This window comes from Copadichromis virginalis, linkage group LG20 (assembly GCF_057382275.1).
Source record: "Copadichromis virginalis isolate Kocher_CV1m ecotype Utaka linkage group LG20, C_Virginalis_male_GT1.1, whole genome shotgun sequence".
Classification (NCBI taxonomy): Eukaryota; Metazoa; Chordata; class Actinopteri; order Cichliformes; family Cichlidae; genus Copadichromis; species Copadichromis virginalis.
In genome coordinates, this window is record NC_140637.1 from 14,064,556 (window position 1) to 14,091,009 (window position 26,454).

The 26,454-nt window shown below is 41.5% G+C and overlaps 1 protein-coding gene across 1 annotated transcript in view; it reads right to left on the minus strand.

Annotated features, from left to right (window-relative positions):
- LOC146684464 (copine-9-like) overlaps nt 1-26,454 on the minus strand; it is a 116,497-nt gene that overhangs the window by 59,194 nt on the left and 30,849 nt on the right. The window contains exons 4-6 of the mRNA XM_085444716.1: nt 19,926-20,029; nt 18,144-18,183; nt 14,145-14,224 (exon numbers count right to left, since the gene is read on the minus strand). Of these exons, the coding sequence (XP_085300842.1) occupies nt 14,145-14,224; nt 18,144-18,183; nt 19,926-20,029 (224 nt within the window). The remainder of the gene's footprint in view (nt 1-14,144; nt 14,225-18,143; nt 18,184-19,925; nt 20,030-26,454) is intronic.

The following is a 26,454-nucleotide window of genomic DNA, read 5'->3' on the forward strand; positions in this document are numbered from 1 at the left end:
AACAGGACCCTCAGTTCACGCAGAAGATTTTGTTCAGTGATGAGGCAAACTTTTATGTGAATGGTGAAGTTAACAAACAATATCACTGCTATTGGTCTGACACTAATCCCCATTGGATGGATCCCTCCAAGACTGTTGGAACAACAAAAGTGATGGTTTGGTGTGGTATATGGGGTACAACGATAGTGGGTCCATTCTTCATCAATGGAAACCTCAAGGCCACTGGATATTTGAAATTGCTACATGATGTTGCTACATGATGATGTGTTTCCCTCTTTATGCTCTGAAGCTGGCACGTTCCCTGAGTTTTTCAAGCAAGATGGTGCACCACCACATTATGGGTGCCAGGTCCGAGCATTCCTAGATGAACCAACACGTTCTCACTCCCAAAGCGTAACATTTTACGCTAGGTGACAAATCGTCAACATATTACGTTTTCGGCTACCAACCACGTTCCTAAATGACGACCTCGGAAAAAGAGGAAATATGAGAACCGTCTGGACTCCATCTACACATGTTCGCTCTTTTTCTTCAAATCGCTTAGAAACACACTATTTAACATCATTATAGTCCTGGTTAACATCAGGAATAAGGTTATGGTTAGGGCTAGGGATAAGGTTAGGTTTAGGGCTGGAATACAGGGCTGGCACGTCTATTACCGTGGGAGCGTCATTGCACTGGATTCCAGCCATAACCCGCCGCGTACCATAAGAACGCCAAAGGTCTCCTTTCGCGTTCCTCAGGAACGCCGTGGGACGTGACAAAACGTCGACATGTTACGCCTCGGGAGTGAGAACGGGCTGGATGAACAGTTTCCTGGAAAGTGGATTGGTCATCGTGGGCCAGTTGAATGGCCCCCAAGGTCTCCCGATCTGACCCCCTTAGACTTTTGTCTTTGGGGTCATCTGAAGGCAATTGTCTATGGTGTGCAGATACGAGATGTGCAGCACCTGAAACTACTGATACTGGATGCCTGTGCTGACATTTCTCCTGTGGTGTTGCTATCAGTGTGTGAAGAGTGGGAGAAGAGGGTTGCATTGACAATCCAACACAATGGGCAGCGCATTGAACACATGTTATAAGTGGTCAGAAACTTGTAAATAACTCATGAAAGAATAAAGTTACGTTGAAACCAAGCACACCATTGTTTTGTGTAATTACCAATAACTTTGATGTGTCACATGGCCCTCTTCCTATTGAAAAAACAAAAGTTGTATCCAAGATGGCCGACTTCTAAATGGCCACCATGGTCACCACCCATCTTGAGGAGTTTGCCCCCTCACATATACTAATGTGCCACAAACAGGACTTTAATATCACCAACCATTCCCATGTTATTACGGTGTATCCATATAAATGGCCCACCTTGTATATTTATACATTTATCAGTTTATCAGTTTGAAGTATTACATAAAAAGAATAGTAGCATAGTAAAACTGCTTTGAATTTACATTATTTAGAGCCCAGCCTACCAGGCCAGGTCAAGCTGTTTGGTATAGGTGGGACGTCACATGGAGAAAAGTCAGTTTTATTAATCACCCAGTATCATGTATGCTGGTTTTAAAGGATATATGCATCTCAATGTTGCAAATTCTGTGAGTCACATTTCCTTCAACTGCATATTGTTAAAAAACTTTAAAAAGTCTATTTTACTTTGTAGCATTACAGAGTTCCTCCTATAAGGAGGGTCAAATCTGAGGTCAGATTAGACAATTGTATTTCAGACTTCCTATTCATATGTGCAGAACTCCAGGAGAATTAGATGACCTGATGAAAATGATCTGCTACCCCCATTTGGGTCAGTCTAGTTCAAAATCAGGGTACAAAATTTATTTTAGTGATTTCTGGTTTCAGTTAAGAGTTTCTGGTGTTAGAACTGACCAAGTAACCAACCAATAATTTTCACTTTCAATTACCCGAGGTAGTAAAGTTTAAGAAGCATTTTGCCTATAGACTGGTGACATCAGCATGCAACCAAATCTCTGATTAGTACATATTAATAATAATGGAATAGACACCTAGTCTGTGTTAATCAGCAAATCTGGGCCCTGTCCTTACTCTCAGTAATTTCCAACAATGTATCCCCACCTGTCTGTATTCCACTGTGGTGCAGCAGTATTAGGAAATCTGCAGATGTCTTCTCCACCAGCAGCATTTCAGTAACAATCACATAATACTGCCTGCAATCTGTCACGGTTTGCTACCACACACAGAGCAGAAAATGTGTTATTTTGTCTGCCTGACAATGTATTTTTTGCCAAAACTTTGTGGCACTGCGTGTATATGTGTGTATGTGTTGGCTTTTGCCTGCGTGACATCAGCCACAGAGCAGAAGGCGTCCCACCAACTGCCCCCAATTACCCACCATGAACTCTGACACACTGCAGCGACAGACTGACCACTGTCTCGCAGAAAGAAAAAAAAAGGTGAAATTTCATGACACTGGCTGTTTTGCTGTCCTAAACACATCTGCTAAACCGTCCCTCTGGACAGCTTATTTAGTCCACTATCCACCTCATCAATCTACATCTGGGCAGGTGACAGCGTGTGGGATTGTTAATAGATCCACCTCATTTTTTTCTGATTTTGTTCACAAATGGGTAATTTGTCTGCTTGCTTTCTTGCTCGTCAGCCAGGAAGGGTGATGATATGGTAAAAAAAAAATAACTTTTCTGCTTCGTATACGGATGAATTCATATGTTAGTTATTGCATGTGGGTGTGTGGGGTTATGCTGGTCTTGACTAACATCAGTTCCAGTTTTAAAATACCTCTAGTATGTGGTCATGCTGTATGGGTGTCCATATAACACATGCTGCTGAGCTCCCCATTTATTTGTTCAAAAGGGTGTATTTTGGGTCATTGTTATACTTTTACCGCCTCGGCTAATAGCCCCCTCGGTTACCATGGCAACAAACAGGTAAGTGGAAAGGAGTGCTTAGTTCGCCACGCAGCGTGAAGCCCGTTTCTAAAACTGTTGACCTATAAAAATGTACACCCACCAACACAAGGAGGCTCCCACAATCATATATATGTCCTGGAGTTGTTCTGGATTTGCGTGAGCGTTTGATGACAGCGATTGGAGAAAAAGCAAAAGTAAAAATCAATAACCTATGTACAATTTGATGCTTTTCATATACAGCAACTGTGCATTTGTCTTTGTCCAAGCTTAGTGTGTGTGTAGTTTCCCAGCCTGCTCCACAAGTGCAGCGAATCTCCTAAATGACAGCACATATAGAGAGGACTCTGCAGTTTGGAAAGTAAACACAACTCTGTCTCTTTCTGCCTCTCGAAGGAAATTTACACTGCCCTACATCTATCTTGCTCTTTCTACCAGCCCAACTCCTCCATCCCAGCTTTATTATTTCTTCCCTCTCTTCATTTCTTCTTTTCTGTCTCTTGCACCTTTTCAGTCACCTCTACCCATTTTATTTGTTTTTTACCTTTCGCTGTATTCCCTTCTCTCCCTCCCTTCCACCTGTCTCCCCGCTCTACTGAGTTGTCTGTCACCCTTCACATACCTCTTTTCTATCACCTCTTCAACTCCCTCTCCCCCTTCATCTTTCCTGTTTCACCCCCTGGGCTTTAGTGGTGTCTGATCTATCAGAAGCTCCAGACACCTGTCTATTCCCTGCAGGCAGCCATCAGAGACACTGACCATATGGGAGGAATTGTGATTGCGCTCCTCTGGTCTCTTTCTGTTTTATATCCCCTTTTCCAGGGTAGTCTTTTCTTCCCAAAATGCTTCTCGTATTGCCATTTCCCTTTGGTTCCTTTCAGATTTTTTTCTCACTAAATCTTTCACGCTGTCAAGACTGGCTTGTGGTGTAGTGTGGGAGTGGTGTTGAGGTAGAGCAGGCATTGGACAAGAGGTGTTTCAAGGGATCATTAGGGAATAATTTGACAGGTGTGGATGTTTGCTGTGTTGCTTTAGTTGTTTTAAGCAGTTTTTAAAATTCAAAACATTCGTCTTTGAAGGGAATTGAGGCCACCGGGTATTTTTGTCTCAGGTATTTTAGGATTTTGTATTCATGGCATAAAACAACCGAGATAAAAAAGACTAAAAGTATTTGTTGGGATTATGGGAAATAAAATGCCAACCTTGGTTAGATATTTGTCACTGTCCAGTTAAGCATAGTTCAACACTGATACGATGCATGTCACAATATATTATGATTGCTGTTACTGAAAACTTTGCACAATGCAAAATGGGTCACGCATAGTGATGAACCCACATTATCCACCTGCTTTGTAGTTGCCCTCAGCACAGAAAAGTTTTGATTAACTCTGCAGTATGCAACTAATTTTAGTTAACTTAGCAGCCAAAAGTAATAATTTTTATTAGAGAGGGTGGTAGAGACCACAGAAGCTCTAAAATGCAAGATCTCAACTGCATTACAAAACCTAATTACTAAGAATCAACTAAAACATGACAAGGGCAGAAGTCAGCCACTGTATGTGGTATTCATTTCCCATTATAAACTATTATTAATGAATAATTAGCTAGTACTGATATATTTCAACTCAAAATATTAAGGTTTTAATACAAAAGTTAGCAAAACATCCTAAATGGTGCCACCTGAAGCCCATTATTTCCTGTGGCTTGTGGTTTTCAGCTGCACCAAGCAAAGCATAGCACAAGTACAAACAGTTAAAGTTAAACATAGATGAACTATGTAGGACCTTTGGCATAGCTGTATAAATGCATTGCCACCATTTACAACCATTTAAACTCTTTTGATAGTGAACAAAACAATCACAGTCTTTGTGGACAATGTTGATGCAAAGTGTTGTTACATTCATAGGAAGATGCTACCATATACTATGGTGTAGGACAGGCCTGGCCAACTCCAGGCCTTGAGGGCCGGTGTCCTGCAGGTTTTAGATATCACGCTGGGTCAACACACCGGAATCAGATGATTAGTTCATTACCAGGCCTCTGGAGAACTTCAAGACATGTTGAGGAGGGAATTTAGCCATTTAAATCTGCTGTGATGATCAAGGACACATCTAAAACCTGCAGGACACCAGCCCTCGAGGCCTGGGTTTGGACACCACTGGTGTAGGATTTCAGGGTTTCGGGTTTAAGGTTATAGGATACCTCACAGAGCATAAACCCAATCAATCTCATGGTGTGGATAATAATGTTGAATAAGAAAGCTGAAGTTAGACACAAAGAGCAAAGAAAATATGAAGTATGGAGCGTGACAAAATATTTCCCCCAGCAATATATCATAACGCTTCCTCCTGTGATAGAATTAGCAATGTTAGCATGAAATATCCACACTTTTAGTAAAATATGCTGACACTAAAGATGGCAAACGCTGGGGGGAATGCAAATCCGAAACACAGAAAAACTAATTGAAGATGAATTGCTGTAATGTGCACATAGTAACACTGACATGAAGCAATTATGTGCATTATTCTTGTTTGTAACCATTATAGTGGTATTATCATGCTGTTGTATCAGATATTGCAGGAGTGCTATACTGTAACACCACCGTTATTGTGGGAATTTTGCTAATCCACTACTTATTTAATTTTAATAATCATTTAACTGCTAAATATGAATGTTGAAAGTCAGTCACTGGAGCAGGTTGAGAATGTCATGTACTTAGCCTTTTCTGAATAAGAAAGAAATCCTGTCTTTAATTAGTGTTTAATAGGAAAAACAATCAAAGCAAACTGAAGATGAGTTGGAGCGTGGCGCACATAAAATTGTGCCATCTGCAAAGAAATGGGCACCGAAGAACTGAGCAAGATGAATAAAGTTGTTTAATGAAATCAGTAATGGACCAGAAATAAAGACCTGTGGAAATCCATTACTGATGCTAAGAGGGCTTGAGTGATCAACGCTATGACATGCCTATGAGAGGTCATTGAAAAAAGGAGCACTGAACTGTTTTTATCCACAGTGGAGGAAAAATGTTACCAATTAGTGAAAATGCAGTTGTTATTGTGCTGTGACCCAGGGGAAAACCAGACTGTTGTGGCTCCACATTTAGTGAGTTGTTCAAAGTGGACCTATTATGCTTTTCCTTATTTGCTGTCATACACATATACATATACTGTATATTACAGTGGTGGATGCTCATATTAAACATAGCCTAATATTTAAAACTGTGGCTAAGTGTATGTACAAATAATCCCTGATTAGAAGCTTAGGCTTCAGACTGTATTTCTACTATTGGCAACATAATCCAGCTGGGATTATGTTTACAAAAAGCAACCAATCTGAAGGAAGATGGTTTAAAAAGGAGGTAGTCTTAAAGACAGAAGATGAACCGAGGAGCTCAGAGTCCAAGGATGAAAAGGTTTATGCTGGAAATTAAATTACTATTAAAGGTCTCATCTAAATGTTACACTTAGGGTTCTTTTACACTAGTATCTACTCGGGTCGGCTCAGCATGGCTCAAGGTGGTTTTTAGAGTTTTCCATTAGGTAGTAGTATCTGATACCAGGTACCTTTTTAGTACCTACTCGGCCAGGGTTCCAAGCAATGTGATGCAACCTGAAAATGTGACGTCAGCAGACTGCATGCCATCGATTGGCTGTCATTTTCAATCATTTCAGAACAGTTGTTCATCCAAACTGAAACGACTGAAAACGCTTACGTTCCTGTACGTGAAATGTTAGATGATTCGACCTGCGTCATTTCTGTCTGCCATTTATTTACTGTCCGGCTCTTTGAAACGTCGCAACAAAATGTTGAGGAAAAGCACCAGGTTTTTTAAATGGACTAACAATGAGGTGAAGTTGTTGCTGCGAGTAACACAAAAGTACAAAGTTGCAAAAGTGAGTGAGAATTAAAGAATTTAAAGAGAAGCTATCTAAAGCATGTACAAACCGATATTAATCTTTAATAGGGCTGTCAAAATTGATAGCAAACAAAACAACTGCAGTATAATGCCCTCCGCTATCTTAGTTCAATCGGTCACTGAACTGCATCATATAATTTTCGTCATCATTTATTTTATTTATTTGTATAGCACAATTTACGAAAGCCTGCAGTTACGCTGTCCACACTGCGACGTGAAAACGGTGTTTTCAAATGTATCCGCTTTTCCTTGATCGAAAACACAGTCTCAGTGTAGACTTAAGGCCAAAACACAGAGAAAAAGATGTGTTTTCATATGAAAACATATTAGTGTGGACATGGCAAAAAAGCCATACAGCAAGGAGCCAGTATATCATCGCCTTGACATCCTCCGTTTTTGTGGCATTTGTGTCACATGCAAATGACATTGCTGGACCTCCACATCACTATAACCAGTACTAGGCACATTAGGCGGTACTCGATTGTAATGTAAAATGACAGAACCCAAGGTTAGTCGAGTCAAACCAAGTAAATACTAGCGGAAAATTATTCTAAGGTTCCATGGAAATTTACACCAGTCACCAAACTCAAAGAAAATAGAAGAAGATCAAGGCTTTAGTGACTCTCTCTACTAAATAAAAAACAATGGTTAAGAACTGACAGTTGAAACACTGAGCGCTGGTCAGGCTGTTAGAATTGTAACCACATTCTACTATAAGTTGCAGCAGGAGACGTGACCTTTCATATTCTCACAAGATGATATTTCCATAATCACATGAGGACCGTAATGACTGGTAGTAATTTGATTTAGCCTTCTTAATCAAGTGGGTGCAGATGTTTCTTTATTGCAGAAAGGACATGCAGTCCCCTGGAGTGGCACCAGATGTACCATTGGACCAAGCTTTTTCTCTATTGTTGATGGCATACAACAATTCCTGAGGCACTCGGGAGTTTTGTATGTTTTTAATTGTGTTATGTTTGGAATGTCAGCAGTTCTAGTGTTAAGGGGCATCCACACAGGAAGCAACTAGGAAGCTTATTTCTGCCACTTGTTTTAGCAATCTTGTTCTTTCAGTCACTACCCATAGCTCGGAATAAGTGAGGGCAGGAACTTAGAGTGACCTGTCAATTGCCACCTTCACTTTCACACCCAGGTCTCTATTCAGTGCAATATACAGGTATAACATCTGTACAGAAGACATGGCACCAATCTACCTGCCATTGGCCTCTGCTCTCACCTTACTTATGAACAAAACCAGAGTGAGCACTCCAACCTTTTCTGGCTGAGAAGCAGGGTGACAGACTTGGAGGTGCCCATACTCATTCCTGATGCTTCATGCTCAGCTGCAAACCACCTCCGGGCATGCTGGAGGTTACTGCCTGATGAAGGGTTAAGCAGAATTATGGTACAGCAGAGGCACCACATTCATTGTCCGCTGGGAGTCCAAGTATGGTCTGTCTGCTTACAGAGTTATGCTTGCAAAGTTTATGCAGTAAAATCAATCTGTAGGTCACTCTTGCTTGTATTGTTGTTGGTCAGTTAGCCAGCCACAGAGAAGACTGAGTAATAACATACAAAGGGCTGAAGTGAAACTGTGTGCTAAAAACAATAAAAGTGTTAAAAACAGTTATGTTGCATATGTCATCTGCTTCCAGGAGACAGGATGTTGGAGAACTGCATGGGAGCGTGTGTGGGGTGGGTGAAAACCCCTTTCATGCCCTCTTTGAGCGGAAAAATCCAAATATTGTATGCAATCATTTGCAGAACCATAAATCACACTTTAACAAGAGAGAGTGAGAACGAGAGACAACCACATCATCTGCAAAAAGCAGAGATGAGATCCTGAGATCACCCCTCAGCTGCGTCTGTAAATTCTGTCCGTAGATGTTAACAGAATTTTTGACAAAGGTGGTAGAGACCCCACGCCCACAGGAACGCTTCTGATTTATTGCCGGCAATATGAACCAAGCTCTTCAGGGACAAGAAATAATTAAAAATGGCTAATGCTAAACACACACTACATAACACTGTAGCACACAATTTGAGGGAGATCGTGGCTCAAGAACTGGCAGTTCATCTTGTAATCGGAAAGTTGCCGGTTCGAGCCTCGGCTCAGATAGTCTCGGTCGTTGTGTCCTTGGGCAAGACACTTCACCTACTGCCTCCACCAGTGTGTGAATGTGAGAGTGAATGAATAGTGGAATTGTAAAGCACTTTGAGGGTCTCGAAAAGCGCTATATAAATGCAATCCATTATTATTATATTATTATTATTATATTGCCTCATGCTGTGCTCAGGGCATGCTGCCAAAAGGTTTCAATATTCCTGTCGGTGATTTAGGAGCAAAGGTAACACCTTTTTCAAGCAGATTTCCAGCTGTGCATTAGACAGTCAGCAGGTGGAGTTTTCCCTCACTCCCAGGAGGGTTACTGCTGCTTGGATTAGAGCTTGAAGTGTAGCACCACTCCTTTTCATGTGTGGCATGGCCAGGGTATGGCCCAGCTGTCACAAGTAGATTCAGTGACATCTGATAAGTTCCCCACGTAGAATGAATGAATGTAGAATGAAGTATTTCTAATTTAAAGTGACTGCCAGAGTGCCCCTAATCCCATTGATGCTGTATGACACTTTAATTTAGAGCCTATAGTTAACATTAACTGAATAAACAGTTCCAGTTCTTAAACATGCAATAGGCAGAATTGGGTGCATTTAATTGGGGTCCGCTGGGAGCCCAAAACATTTATAATTTTAAAAAGCATTAATTAAAGAAAATTAAAAAAATTATGTCAAGTTATGAGAAATATATATACATAACTGGGGAGTCCATGCAAACCCTAGAGATATGTTTTCCCCACAACCTTTGTAAAAATTGCTCACACACTTGTCTTTCCAGTGGCAGAGAGTGCATTCTGCTCTGTATCTTAGCCAGTCTGAAACCTTTGCTCCATGAAAATGGAAGAACCTGCAATTTCAAATCCCTCCCTCGCCTATATCTGATGGAAATAACTAGAAGGTAAAAGAAGAAAAAACGTCCCAAAGATGCAAAAAGAACACTAAGTGAATACAGTATACTATACAGTACTGTAGTGAATACAGATGCAATAACCATGGCAAAGGCATACCACTGTATTCCACTTTAAGCCACAAGTTCTTAAAAACAACAGCAGTCTCTTATAGAGACTAAATAGAAAAGAAACATAATTTCAGAAGCACGCTCAAGTGATTCTTGGGCCTCTGCCCTTGACTGCCCAGTTCACATGGTTAACGCAGTTTCAGGCGGTCCTAATGGGACCAGGCCCTGGGGTATGATCTCTCGCCTGGCTTGAGAAGATCTAGGCTTCCTCTCTGGAACAGTTGGAGGAGGTGGCCCAGGAAAATGAGGTTTGGACTTTTCCTGCTTGTTGCCATAGTGGATAGATGGGTGGAGGGATGATCTTATATCGTTTAAAATGTTTATCCAGTCTTAAGATTTTCCTTTGCTGACATTTACAAGTTTTACTGAACATTTAATACAATTCAATTAAAATCTAAGCTATAAAATATATACCCCATTGAAGGCATGAGAACAAAAAGGAATTCTTCCACAATCATACCTTTGGTTGTCGGATAGTGTTGGAAAATCCCCCAGTGATTGTCTCCAAGTGCTGTTATCCCCCATCAATCACAGAATCAGTCATTAATAAAAATTCCTCTGTCAGGGGTCTTATTGCATGTAACCTTTCACTTATGTCACTTTTGTAATTTCTCTCCTCAAGGTGAATTGCAATAATGGATACAGTGAAAAGATGATTAATGGCATGGCACTTCCGACAGGTTTGTGATGAGTTTGAGTAATTGTCCCCATCGTTAAAAGCCAATTTCATTTAAAAGAAAAGTAGGGGGTGGTGAGTGCGTGTTCCATAGTTAAGAGAAGACAAATCAAAAGCAGTAAAATTAAATGTATTTTATTATAATCTCGCATCTAATGGCTCCTTTTTGTATTCGTGCCTGCTATTCAAGCACTGGCAGCACATCGACTTTACATTCCAAAGAAGCAAAAATGAAAATATAGATATCTTTCACCACTTTCTTTGTTTTTCCTCTTCATCCCTCACTCACACAGTACCATGGCATTTGGGCAGAAAGTGGACAACAGCAGGCGCATTGTTTGGTCTGTCTGAGCATGATAAGCTTTCTAAAACATGTCAATAAGGCTTCTGGCAAGGGACAGCTGAGGGGGACATAAACTAGCCTCTATCCGACTTGACTCACCACATCAAGCCAAAGTCAGAAGCAGTGATTCACACACTGTACTACCATTCCAGTCAGGACAAACCCACACAGACTTGCTATCAATAGACTGGAAATTGTATTTGTTTAGAAGCTGAACTGTTGCTGTTTGTTGAGCTAAACCACCATGAGCAACGTCAAAGAGGCATTTGGGAGTGCAAAAGAACTAACTGGCAAGCGTAGACAACAACAAGAAATTCTACAGAGAAGATGAAAAATGTTTGAATTTGACTTGTAGGTATTGTTTACTTTCCTTTCCTTAATTAAAGGTCCACTTTCTTCCAGTGGTCTCTGTATCTGTCATGCTAAAAAACAGAGACCACTAATTAGTCAAAATGTTAGGTTAGTCTGGCCACCGTTAGTCTGGTCATCTTTGATCTACGTTTCATTAATAATTAATTAGATAGCATAACATCATTTTTTTGAAAGTTTCATGGTCCCAAAATGTGGATTCTGTTTATTATGACAAGCCCCTGATTTTTGTACCACCACTAGGCAGTTTTTTTTTATTGGTCCTATGAATTATCTCAGTGTTTCTTTGGTGTAATATTTATCCTTTAAACATTTTGTGTTCTGGAACGGTTCACAGCCGAGTGTGAAGCAGCGGAATGAGGATCAGCACCTCCAAATTTGAGGCCATGGTTCTCAGCCGGAAAAGGGTGGAGTGCCCACTCCGGGTCAGGGATGAGTTCCTGCCCCAAGTGGAGGAGTTCAAGTATCTCGGGGTCTTGTTTGTGAGTGATGGGAGAAGGGAGCCGGAGATCGACAGACGGATTGGTGATGCGGACGCTGCACCGGTCCATCGTGGTGAAGAGTTTCGCTGAGTGTAAAAGCGAAACTCTCAATTTACCGGTCGATCTACGTCTCTACCCTCACCTATGGCCGCAAACTGTGGGTAGTGACCGAAAGAACAAAATCGCGGATACAAGTGGCAGAAATGAGCTTCCTCCAAAGGGTGGCTGGCCTCTCCCTTAGAGATAGGGTGAGAAGTTCAGCCATCTGGGAGGGGCTCAGAGTAGAGCCACTGCTCCTCCACATCGAAAGGAGCCAGCTGACGTAGTTCGGGCATCTGACAAGGATGCCTCCTGGGCGCCTCCTGAGTGAGGTGTTCCGGGCATGCCCCACCGGGAGGAGGCCCCGGGGCAGACCGGGGACACGCTGGAGAGATTATATCTCTCGGCTGATTCATGAGTTATTGTGAACTTTTAAGCGCTCTACATCATCATGTGATTGTTTTCACACACAAAAATTGTAAAACAAAATGTATTATTAATATTTAATAATTTTTTAAGTAAAACTTTGTTATATAATGCATAACAATAATGGATATAGCAAAAATAATACAAATTAAAACTCATAGATACAAAACAGTTTTAGATTTGTTGTTTTAAAATTTGTCAGCAGGTTCAATAAACACTTTTTCTAGAAAGTATTTCATGGTTTAGGGAAACCAACCCTAACCAACACTAGCATTAGATGACAACTCCCCACCTCTGCACTCTTGCCCAAATATTGTAATGTTTGGTAAAAAAAAAAAATCTCATAAATTGTTGGTTAAAATGACAAACTTGAGTTTTTGATTGATATCACAATGTCTGCATCCATCTGTTATATACAGTCTGTGGTACCAACCTCCAATGTTTTTTTCTGTTTGATGTTATCATAAACTAAATCCAGCTTTGGACTATTGGTTGAATAAAACAAGGCTTAAGTACATCCCTTTGGATTCTGGAGACTGGGCAACTGTCCCATTTTTTAACACACTTTAAACACATTAGAATCAGGAAAAGACATCCGCGCAGTGCTACAAGGTGAGGTGTAGTCAGAATCGCACAGTTCTGAGTCAGATACTTTTTGAACTCAGATTAGTTTCATTGCATGGGTTTAAATTGCGGTTATTACCTGGTGGCGTACATGTCAGTACCTTACAATGTTTTGAAGAAAAGCAAAGTTTTTGAGTTTTGAATGTATCTATTTTAAAGGGACAGATCAATATAAACATGCCAGAGATAGCCAAAAGGCTACTTTTTTATCTATAGTCTGTAGTAGATCAGAGAAAAATGAGCGAGAAATGTGGAGTCTAAAAATGTTATTTTCTTTTGTCAAACTTCGACAAGTGTGACTACCTTCATCACAGGATTTAACCTCCAGTCACCTGTATATCATTCCCAGTCAGTGACAGTTTATCATAAAGTGAGTCCACTGATCATTTACATCAAGGAAATTTAAGTCAAAATTTAAGACAATAAAGCAGCAGTGACACTCACAGAGCTCATATAATCCAGCTTCTAATTTATGTGCTGCTCCACAAAGGGCTATTGTGAGGGCCACTGAGAAGAAGAATTGTTTCCTTGCACCCTTTAAGATGAACTCTGAACTGTATAGGCAGAGAAAAAGCAAGATGCCTCGTCCTTGCAATAAAATGGGTTCAAATCTGGCCGGTTACTGCTCTGACCTCACATTTCTCTCTGTCTCCCAGCAGTTTGTTCACTCCTCAGAACACTGGGTGTTATCTAACACTGCAGGGATGCAGTGTGAAAAAAATAGGGGGGTTGAGCTCACAAAGAGTGCACACTAATCCACCTTTTATTATCTGAAAAAAAAAGCATTGGTTTCTACTATCAACATGCTGCCTGGCAGAAAATATGAGCGCATTCTGTATATCTGTATCCAACGTTATATTGACTTCTACTGCACATCCCACTTTCGTTCAACACAGTAAAACTCAATACTACTTCAGGAGCAACAGCTCAGAGTGCAGTGATACAGCAGGCTTGCCTGGTCTCGCTTACTCTGATCTAACGCTGTAATAGATGAGGCTATTTAGCCAGGCGAGTCTGTGCACACTGCATCAGTGAGATGTTGTTTTCCCCAGCAGCCATCGATAAAAATGAAACAAAAGATGGAGGGGGGACTCGTTTCATTCTGCCCAGCTGAAGAAATTATTTATGTGCATAATTTCTATTTATGATTCACCGCTTAAAGAAAATAAATAAATAAACAGAAAAGGAGGGAAGTCATTTCACAATGAGACAATAGAAAGGGTGTGAGGGACTTACGAGAGGGTCCTCTCCAGCCTTCCTCCTGTGGAGCCGATAATTTCTCCGAGTGTGCAGAAGGTCTGGCCCAGAAAGTCCTTCGAGGGGGAAAGGGTAGAAAGAAGACAATTAATTGCAAGACAGTACTAATCAATAACCCAGGCCTCAAAACAGGCTCAAATACACTACAGTAGAAATATAAATATATGCCTGCAGATAATTATAATGGAGCCATTTTTAACTTTAGACCCTACAGGATAGTTATTATTATGTTATTTTAAATAACATAGTTACATATACAGGGATGCACTGTGTGCAACAATGGCTTTTTCCCACCAAAAGGGTATTGTGATTCTTTTTCCCCTGAAATCGTTCACACATAGTTTTTTGATAAACTAATACTACTGCTATTACTCATATGACATTTAAACGCCTTTAAAAACAGAGTACGGGGTGTTTTGACATGCAAGTATGAGTAAAATACAAAAACCAGGACAGAAACAAAAACCAGATAACCAGAAACCAGAAACAAAAACCAGATAACATCCCTGGTAGTGTGCTGAAAGACTGCGCAGAGGAGCTGAAGAATGTCTTCACAGACATCTTTAACACCTCCCTGAGGCAAGCCACTGTCCCATCATGCTTCAAGACTGCCACCATCATACCTGTGCCAAAGAAACCATCCCCAGCCTGTTTCAATGACTACCACCCCGTGGCACTGACACCCATTATTATGAAGTGCTTTGAACGACTAGTCATGTCACACATCAAATCCACCCTACCTCCCACCCTGGACCCACACCAGTTCGCATACAGAGCGAAACGATCCACAGAGGATGCAATCTGCTCTGCCCTCCACCCAGCCCTAACTCATCTGGACAAGAAAGACTCATATGTGAGAATGCTGTTCATAGACTTTAGCTCAGCATTCAACACCATAATACCACAACAACTCATCTGTAAACTGGACAGACTGGGCCTCAGCACCTCCCTCTGCAACTGGCTGCTGGATTTCCTCAGCCAGAGGCCTCAAGCGGTGCGTGTGGGCAACAAGGTCTCAAACAGCATCACCCTGAGAACGGGGGCTCCACAAGGCTGTGTGCTCAGTCCTCTGCTCTTCACCCTGTTGACACATGACTGCACACCAACCTACAGCTCCAACCACCTTGTGAAGTTTGCGGACGACACAACGCTGGTGGGGCTCATCACCAAGGGCGATGAGACCCACTACAGGAAAGAGGTTGAGCTCCTGACCACGTGGTGCAGAGACAACAACCTCCTGCTAAATGTCAGTAAGACCAAGGAGATTATTGTCAACTTCCAGAGAGGCCACACCTGTCACCCCCCATTGACCATCGACGGCGCTGCGGTGGAGAGGGTGAGCAGCACCAAGTTCCTGGGGGTGCACATCAGTGAGGACCTCTCTTGGACCACCAACACAGCATCACTGGCCAAGAAAGCACAACAGCGCCTCTACTTCCTGCGCAAACTCAAGCGGGCAAGTGCTCCACCACCCATCCTGACTACATTCTACAGAGGCACTATTGAAAGTATCCTCTCCAGCTGCATCACTGTGTGGGGCGGTAGCTGCACTGACTATAACAGAAAAGCTCTACAACGCATTGTGAGAACAGCTGAGAGGATAGTTGGTGCACCACTCCCCTCCCTGCAAGACATTTACACCACTCGCCTCACCCGCAAAGCCATCACAATTGTCAACGATGCAACCCACCCCGCGCACTGTCTGTTCAGCCTCCTGCCCTCTGGAAAGAGATACAGAAGTCTCCGCTCCCGCACTACCAGGCTCACCAACAGCTTCATCCACCAGGCTGTGAGACTGCTGAACTCTCTTCCCTCCTGGCTCCCAGCCAGCAGAATCACCAGATTGGCAGAAGTATAGGAAGACAGATTGGACTCTACCCCCCCCCACCCACGCACACTCTCCAACAAGGAAACACTCTCTGAACCAAGAACTGAAAACATTCCTGACTTGCATTGCAATTGCACACACCTGCTGCTATATATATATTTTCTTTTAGTATTTCTTTTAGCACTATTTATATTATTATATTACTATTTATTACCTTACTGTTAGGGCTGTTTTTGTTGTGCATCTGCACCTTATTGTTGTCAATGTCTACGCATGGGACAGTGTGAAACGTAATTTCAATTCCTTTGTATGGCAAGTACATTTGAAGAAATTGACAAATAAAAAGTATTCTATTCTATTCTATTCTATTCTATTCTAGAAATAAAATGGAGCCAAGTTAAAGAGACATTGGGATATAGGATATATTGATATTAAATTCAAACATACACAAAACAGTTAAAACATATACACACAATAGCATTTAAGGTCTAAAATGAGAGTGACAAACGAGATAGACATTAGATAAAAGCAAATTTATAAAAATGGGTTTGTCCAAGTGATTTCAAAGAAGTCACAGATTTCCTGAGACTCGTCTATTTGTAATCCAAAGCTGAGGGGCCCTGATGGACAAGCTGTTGTCACCTTTGGAATAATTTTTGTTAAATGGAGGGCAGTACTCATTGCAATATGTGACAACACAATGTTGGGGGATCAGCGCCACCCCATGCCTCCCTTCACCTTTGCTCTGGTATCACTTATTTTGGCGTTTGCTTGGACTCATGATGTGGATCACTGCGAGTCTTGCCCTGTCCTGTAGGCCTGGGTTGTGACAGCACATGCTCGTTTCATTTTGCAGCTCCTCAACTTTATCCACTAGAGTTATAAAAGTTGGCAACGAGGGAACCAGCCCATTAAACTCTATGAAACATCTGACTAGACACCTCTGGCTCTTCAGTGTTTTAACGTTAAAGGGTTAACACTAAAGATAATGGGCTCTATAACAGTTGAGAAAGACTATAAAATCAATAGGGATATTATCAAAGATATTAAAGTTATTAAAGTTCCATTAAAGTTTAATCTCATCTTACTGAAGTGCCATTTTAAATTAAACATTAACTTCCGAGTTTGAGTCCATGATTTACATAAGCATTCATTATTCCAACTAGGTCAAGCCCAGGAAGTCCTGGAGGACTGCATTATTCAGCTGCTTGTTGACCGATTGATTATTCTTAAAAGGGCCGACACTGTGTGTGGGGCAAATGTCCTATTAGTAGAAATAAAGGTTTCCCCTTCGTTCAGCATTTTTATTGACAACAACAGATTTGGAAGTTTACAACCTTCCCAACCACTACAGAGAAAACCATATGGCAACATTAAAAAAAGAGGCGATGACACAACATAATGAAACTCCTGCACAGCAACGAGGGCAGAGCGTTGATGTTTGCGGTGTGTGGGCGCGAGCAGGTGTAGGTGCAAGTCCTGCAAAGCGGGTATGCGTGTAGCTCCTGTAAATGCCCTGACATGCACAATCTGCTGTAGTATAGTGCCTGGAACAACAACGACAGCTGCTTTCACTTTGAAGTGGAGTTGTGAAAGTTGCTTTTACCTGAGTTAATGATAAAATGCAGACAGACAAAATGAGGAACAACACTACGGGGAGGGGGGCTTTCCAGGTGGGAGCTGCTGCTGTTTGTCCTTGATGAAATGAGATGAAAGAATGGGAGAAAAAATATGATGAAATTAAAGGGAGTGAATCACACTCACACACACACACACAGAAAAATCACAAGATTCTTCTGGGGATGCTGAAATATACTGGAACATAAAAAAAATAAAATGAATAAAGGACATAATAATACAAGGACTCATGAGACCAACACTCTTCAGCTGAAACCACTCACCTTCTGTTCTCCAGTGTGATTTATTTTAGTGGGGAAGAAGAAGAATAAAAGACATTGTCATGAGATGGAATTCCACTTATTAAACAGGAATTTTCTTCATGCTGATTCATTGTCAGCTGCTGCACTCATTGACTGTAAATTAGCATTTACAGCGTGAGTAATGCTGAATAACATGATACATTTGAATGCTGCCAGGAGCCTTCAGCTCTGAGTCAAAACTGTCGTTTGAGGTTGACATACTGTACTTACGTGTTTGGATATGTTACAGCTTCTGGAGTCCACATTGTACCTGTGAGAAACAAATAGATGGCACAAGAGGAAGAACTTGTGAGTTTATATTGGAGGAGATTTTGGACAAGTGCATAAATGGGCTTCCTTGTTATTAGTCTGGGAACAATGAGGGTGTTTATTCAGAAAGCAGCAGTTCTAACTTAGAGAAATTATGTTAACCCTGGAGTTGAAACACACAGGTTTGAACAGTCAGAGTAATAAGCTCTTAAACTGATTTTTCTTTTCACATGGGAACCAACAGGTGTGATAACAAAAAAAGAGTCTGCTTACTTAATGTTAGAGTATAGTCCAAAAGTTGGATAAAAAGCCACACATAGGTCTTGAATATTTGTTTCAAATTAGTCCAAAACCTTCCACAACTGCCCTGCTTATTACAGTTTTGAAAAGTGTAGTAGAGTAACTCTGGTCAGAGGAGAGAAGCATGATTTTTCTGTTACTTGTTTTCTTCACAGTAGTGATGAGCCACATTACTGTGATGCCATGACTTTGCAACTCAGCAGAAAAGTCTGATTATAGGACCAATTGCAGAGTTTTATCTTCTGGGTTATCTAGCAGGAAGACATTTTTAAGCATGTGAATAATGCTTCCAGGTCTGAATGTACCCTAAACGAACATTATTTATCGCTACCAGCAGGGGGCGACGCTTTGGTAAAATAGGCTTTTGTTTGCATAGTGTGAAAGTGTGAAATGTGCTCTTAAACACTGGCAACACTAAAATATCCTCAGCTTCACAGCAGGACTTCACTAACCAGTTGATGTCATCTACATCCATCTTTTATACACAGTCTATGATTTTATAATCTCCAATAACCTAAATTATATTTAATAAACCAAAATAAATAATAATAATAATAATAATAATAATAATAATAATAATATTTCTTAAGAATTCTCACATTTTTTTATTTTTTCAAAATTAATGAATAACAACATTGATGATATTTTAGGATCTTTCCTCTGAAATGCATCACATCAACGTGATTGTATTTATCAGCAAACAATTTGTTTTTAAGTAAATAATAAGCAGTATAAATTAATAAACTATGGAAATGCAGTAATATACACTGCTTAAACGCATTAGAGTAGTTTAACATATTTACATCCCCCTGGCAGATCAAACATTGAGTATCCTTTGCTGCCACTCAGTTGCCTGCCTAAAAGTAAAAAAAAAAAACTTTACAGTGGGACCACATGTGCACCCACTTTGTTTCTGCTAGCATCTCATAGTCTCTGGTTTCTATGTTAATGCTAGTCTCTTTCCATGTGGATGCCCCTTAAGTATGGGTATATGTACATGTATATGATACTGAAAAGTGCTGGGGGAAGAGGAAGTAGCCTATTCCAGCTGTCGCTGGGCCGCCAGTTCATCAAAGGCCTGACAATCATTCACACCTACAGCTAATTTTGAACCACCAGTTAAACTGAAACCCACACGTACAGGGAGACCATGTGACCTCACCACAGAAAGACTGGCCAGCAGATTCAAACCAATAACGTTCTTGCTGTGAGGTGACAGTGCTAACCACTTCACTATTCTGTGAACAGTCGAGTGTTTGACTTTGGTCTGTTACTTAGTAAAGTCAATAAACTGAGGATCTACAGAGAAAATAAATTATTGAAGTGTAATCAAAGACATTACTAGGTTAATTATCTCTGCCTCCACATTTCAGTTTTTCCACAGTGTGCTCATGTTTAAATTACTTTAGATTTATTAAGAGCAAGCAAAGTCAGGCTACTTACACATCAAACCTTAGATTCTGTTTCTCTTCAAAGAAGAAATCCAGGACAAACTTCCTGACGAAATCAGGATTCCGAGTGTTATCGATAACCTCTGTCCTGCCAAACTACAGAAAAAAAGAAGTGATAATTGGCGGTAACAGTAGCATCGATTTTTTTTTTAATATATGCTATAAAACTTGTTTTAAGAAAAAATACACCAGAGATACAACCAAGTAAAATTCATGAGGTTTAGCAACAAGTCATTAATAAATTTATACACAGAACTGGAATCCATAGACACAAATTCACCTTTGCAAAACTCAGTATGACACTGAGCTGCATTGTGTTTTGCTGAACCTCGTTTCCCTAGAGAAATCAGAGTGTTACTCTGGAGGAGGCTCTCCACATTGCGAGCCCACAGAGACTCAGTCCCAGCCTCTCTCCTGGGCCAGACTGTCTCTCCATCATACTGACAATCACGCCAGTAATCCCCCGGTGGACTGCCGGCCGCGGGGCTGTGGCATGGCCTGACAGCACCGTGTAATGAGCTATTGATCTTAGCACTGCCTCACCACAGCCACAATACCTCGACTCATGTCCTTAGTGCCCAGCGCACATAATCCGCGCTATCAACCGTGTCCCCAGCCTATCCATTACCAAGGGCTCGCAGGTTACTATATTAGACCTCAGAACTGACCCGCCGTATCGACCCGCAGGGAAAAGCCCGTGATATTTTCTTGCGGTGTTACTATTTCCAGGGATGGAGGCCTTTGGTTTATAATCTGACTCTGACATGATTGGTTAATAGATGTTAGAGCATTGTGGGCAAAGGTTAGGAATGGCTTTGTCAGTGATTTTTTTTTTCTTATTCTTGGGTAAGTAAGGAGTTTTAAAGGCAGCGTCGGCATAGGAGCTAAGACTGTAAAATGAGTTGGTTACAGATGTAATCCTATTACACATACATGCTTTTTATCAACATTCCACTCCTTTCATCTATTGTTTTTCACTAAAGTACTGCCAGGGAACATTTATTCACTGTCAGAAATACACTGGGTCACAGAAAAACTGACTCAAGGCTAAAAAACTGTTAAATAACAACAACATTGGTGCACAGAAGAAAGACCTGCTCTTCAATTTGTTTTCCGTGTATGTTGTTATGGGAGCGTTTTTTACGTTTATTGGGTAAGCTAAATGGAGTTCATAGAGACTGTAATACAAAAGCTGCATAAGGGATCTTTGAACCATTTGTTGCAGAGGGTTTAAAGAGATTTGTTTCCTTGGAAATCTGCAGTTCTCAGCCTGGTAAGTAGACATGTCTGAAAGCATATTTGACAGGTATTAGAATAAGAATTCAGCACTACCACATATATTGTAATTGGTGTAATTCAATAGTATCTTCCTTAGCACAACATGGATGCATATTTGCCCGAGAGTAAACTGATCTTGGATTTAGCACTCAGAACCCAAATTAACATGTATACAAGCAACAATTCAAACAGCTTATAGGAAGAGGCGATAATTGCCATCTTAAATGTGATCTTAAAGCCTTTCAAATCCAAAAGTTCTTTCAACTTAAAGTGTTCTTTTTCTGTAGCATTGAATAGTCATGATTAAATAACCCGAAATCAGATTTAAAGGTAGGAGTTCAACTAGCTATCAAGCTAATCTGCTTCACCAGGACTGTGTGGGTGTGTTTTGAACAAATTTAATGAGCAGAGGCTTGACATCTTAAGAAAACAACCCCATAATTGTCATCATATCTTGATTCAAAGGTTGCAAAATCCTGATTGCTGCAGGGAATGAACTCCCACCCACTTCAAGCAAGTGAGAGAAACTCTCATTAAAGACGAACACAGAAATGTTTCAAGTGAATCAACAGAAGTAACGCCCCGAAATCCGTAGTAGGATAGCAATCTTGCTGTGTCTGTGTCCTATAATGCAAACAACCAAGTGAATTTAGTCAAAGTGTACAGTAGCATTGCTGACAGCAGGCTACAGAGTGTGTCCATGTTTGTTTTTGTTTGTTTGGTTTAATTTCAATCAGAAATGCCAAATAAAAAAAGTGAAACTTGAAAAGTGGGTAAAATTCATGGAGTTTAGTAATTTTAATGGGGGCAGACTGCAGACAAACTAGATGATTACTTCATGGGAACCCATGTTTTCATTTTCAAGATGCCGACTCATCTGCAAACACTTTTCAACTGATCACCACTGAAACAATTATATTTCAAACGATGAAACGTGGAAAATGAATTAGGGTTTAGCACTCATTTTCACAGTGGCTGCCAAGTTTAGCTAATATACAATAAACAGTGAAGACCTCTCCTGGCCCAGCACAGTCCATAAGTTTTTGGACAGTGGCAGTTTTTTGTTTTTTTTGTTTTTTTTGTTTTTTTTGTTTTTGCCTCTGCACGCCACCACCGTGGATTTTAAATCAAACAGTCAAGATGGGATTAAAATGCAAATGTTCACCATTAATTAACCATTAATTAGTTAACCCCTGTTAACTGTAGTCACTTTTAGAAGTTCACTTCTTAAATTTTTGTTGTATTACTACAAAAAAAAAAAAGAAGATAAAAAGGCCTGAAGAAAGATCTGAAAAAGATGAGCGTAGATGGAAGATAAAAATGTTTGTATTTGGTATCTGTACACTGGAATTCATAATATGAGGCTCAAAGACATTGGTAGAAGTGAAGGAGGCCATCATTAGGCTGAGAAAAGTGCCCTGATGCATGCTCAATCATCCAGGTAAGTAAATCCCAAAAGGTTGATTCTGTTCATCTGGACGTTGCGTTTTCAGTCGGAGAAATGTTTCCTCACTCATCCGAGTGATTTCTTCAGTCTCAGCTGACTCCAGGCTTCCCCAACCTTATAAACAGTACATTTGCGCAATAGCTGAAACTAGCACCACTGAAGGAACAATGGCCTGGGAGGTCACCCTCATCATAATTATGCAAATTATCTTGACCACTGATCAAAGCCCACTGATCAATGTCCATGAGTACCATTCACAGAGAGCTGGGGAATGGCTGCAATCACAGGATTGCAAGATGGCAAAAGATGTACCCTTAGGCCCCCTCCTCGATTCATCCATCCATCCATTCGCTTCCGCTTATCCTTTTCAGGGTCGCGGGGGGCGCTGGAGCCTATCCCAGCTGTCATAGGGCGAGAGGCAGGGTACACCCTGGACAGGTCGCCAGTCTGTCGCAGGGCTAACACATAGGGACAGACAACCATTCACACTCACATTCACACCTAGTGGCAATTTGGATTATCCAATTAACCTATCCCCACAAGTTGCATGTCTTTGGACGGTGGGAGGAAGCCGGAGTACCCGGAGAGAACCCACGCAAACATGGGGAGAACATGCAAACTCCACACAGAAAGACCCCGGCCTGATGGTGGAATTGAACTCAGGACCTTCTTGCTGTGCGGCAACAATGCTAACCCCCGTGCTGCCACCTCCTCGATTCAGAGATGGTCTTTCCCTTTTCACGTAAATGGCCTCCTTGACTCCGCGCTCAAACCAGCGTTCCTCCCTGTCCAGGATGTGTACATCCTCATCATTGAAAGAGTGTCCACTGCCCTGTAGGTGTAAATAGACTGCAGAGTCCTGGCCTGACGTGGTAGCTCTTCTGTGTTGTGTCATCCGCTTCGCCAGAGGTTGTTTGGTTTCCCCGATGTATAAATCCTGGCAATCCTCCTGGCACTTAACAGCGTATACTATGTTACTCTGTTTGTGGTGTGATCCTTGGGGTGGACCAATTTTTGGAGCAGCATGTTTTATGGTTTAAAAGCCACAGATATGCGGTGTTTAGAGAGAATGCGATTCAACCGTTCCGATATTCCTGACACATAAAGGATCACTACAGGTTTTCATTTAGGCAGCAGCTGTCCTTCTCTCCTGGATCGGCTGGAGCTGTCTTTAGGTGCCTTCCCAGCTTTGACAAATGTCCAGCTGGGGTAACCACATTTACTGCAAATGTACTGTTTATAAGGTTGGGGAAGCCTGCAGTCAGCTGAGACTGAAGAAATCACTTGGATCAGTAACGAAACATTTCTCCCACTGAAAACGCAACATCCAGATGAACAGAATCAACCTTTTGGGATAGGCTGAGAAAACAAAATCAATCTATGATAGTAAAAAACACAGAATATTGAAGTGCATGATGCCAGAATTATTTCCATGGTGAGAAAAAATTAATTCACAAAATCTAGACATACCCATGAATGTCCATGACATATCCATAAAACTTTTGAGGAGGCAGGTGTATCACTGTCAAAGTCTACCATCAGGTGGCAACATCATCAGTGGACATATAGGTTTACAAGAAGGTGCAAACCACTGGTTACACTCAAGAACAAGAAGACAAAATTAAACCTCGGCAGGAAACGTCTAAAAGAATCTGCACAGTTCTAATAAAAGTTCTTTGGACACATGAAACACAGATTAACTTGTACAAGGTTTATGGGAAGAGAACATATAGATGATTACAGTTGCAGAAACACAATCTGGGACTTGTTTAACTCTTAGGATTGTTTTCTGGTGATTTTCCTTGGTTTAATTCTATAAAGACTTTCATTAGAGACAGAAAAAAAATCCACATGCTTTCTGTCCGTTAACAAGACAATAAGATTCCTTTGTTGTGGGGAGGATGATAAATAAAAGTACCAGCTTAATAACCTACTATAGCTTCCTAGAGTTTAGTCTGCTCAGTGAATGCAATTATAACACTGATTTGATGAAATACAGTTTGTATCACCACAAAATTCCATTGCCAGTGTAGCTCTACCTTCATTTCTGGCTTAAGGGCATGTAATCACACAGAAAGAGCTGAGACGGAGTAGTCTGCAGTCATCTATGGGGTACTACTGCTGATTTGTTGACCTTTAAGTGGAGGATCATAGCTGTTCACAGAGGAAAACTGAACCGCTTGTGATCATAAAACAAATGAGTAAACTGTCATGGCCTGGGTCTAGGGACCCAGGGCTCATGTATTTTAGTGTATGTTTATATTTATATTTTCCTATCACGGGACAAGAGGTAGGCCACTTGAACTCTTTTGTTGTAGTGATGGGCCGCCTGAGACTGTTTTGTGGGGTTTTTTCTTTTTTTTGCACCGCTGCGGGATGCACGGTTTGACTTTGGGACTGTGACCTGTGAGGGTTTGTTACTTCGTTGTTTTTGCTTGTTTTGGTTCTAGCCCTCCGTCCTCCGTCGATGCTATAAACATGGCTCTACACTTCATCCTGCAGCATCTGGACTCCCCAGGAACCTATGCCAGGATCCTGTTTGTGGACTTCAGCTCTGCCTTCAACACCATCCTTCCAGACCATCTCCAAGGCAAGCTTTCCCAGATAAATGTGCCTGATCCCATCTGCCGGTGGATCACTGACTTCCTGACGGACAGGAAGCAACATGTGAGGCTAGGAAAGAATGTCTCAGACTCCCGGACCATCAGCACCTCAGGGCTGTGTTCTTTCTCCTCTGCTCTTCTCCCTGTACACCAACTGCTGCACCTCCACCCACCAGTCTGTCAAGCTAATCAAGTTTGCAGATGACACCACCGTTATTGGACTCATCTCGGACGGGGATGAGTCTGCCTACAGGAGGGAGGTTGAACGTCTGGTGTCCTGGTGCAGCCACAACAACCTGGTGCTGAATGCCCAGAAGACAGTGGAGATTACTGTGGACTTCAGGAAGCACACAGCCCCACTGCCCCCCATCATCCTGACTGACACCCTCATCATCTTTGTGGACTCATTCCGCTTCCTGGGTACCACCATCACCCAGGACCTGAAGTGGGAGCCCACCATCATCTCTGTCATAAAGAAAGCCCAGCAGAGGATGTACTTCCTGAGGCAGCTGAAGAAATTCAACCTGCCAACACGGACGATGATGCAATTCTACACTGCAATCATCGAGTCCATCCTCACCTCCTCCATCACCGTGTGGTACGCTGGAGCCACTATCAGGGACAAACAGAGACTGCAGCGTGTTGTGCGCTCTGCTGAGAAGGTGATTGGCTGCAGACTCCCATCTCTGCAGGACCTGTACACCTCCAGGACACTGGGGCGTGCAGCCCGGATCTCAGCTGACCCTTCTCACCCTGGACACAGTCTGTTTGACCTGCTCCCCTCAGGCAGGAGGCTCCGGTCCATCCGCACCAGAACCTCTCGCCATAAGAACAGTTTCTTCCCCTCTGCTGTCGGACACATGAACAATAACCGTATAACTGTTCCCACCACTAACACATGACCCTACGCTGTGTTCACTGCATCATTCCATGTTTGGCACTGATCACCACCTGCACTCATGTATATACCTATCTACTTAGCACTTTTAATTTTTATTTTTATGTTTATTTACAGAATGTTTTGCACTAAGTACCGCAGCAATTTTCTAATGTTGTAAACCTGCTCAACATTTGGCAATAAAACCCTTTCTGATTCTGATTCTGATTGCTTTGTTTTGCATAACAAATATGGCCTATAAGTAAGATGATACAGTGTCAAGATGATTCTTCATTTGCTGAGTCCTTCCCATCAC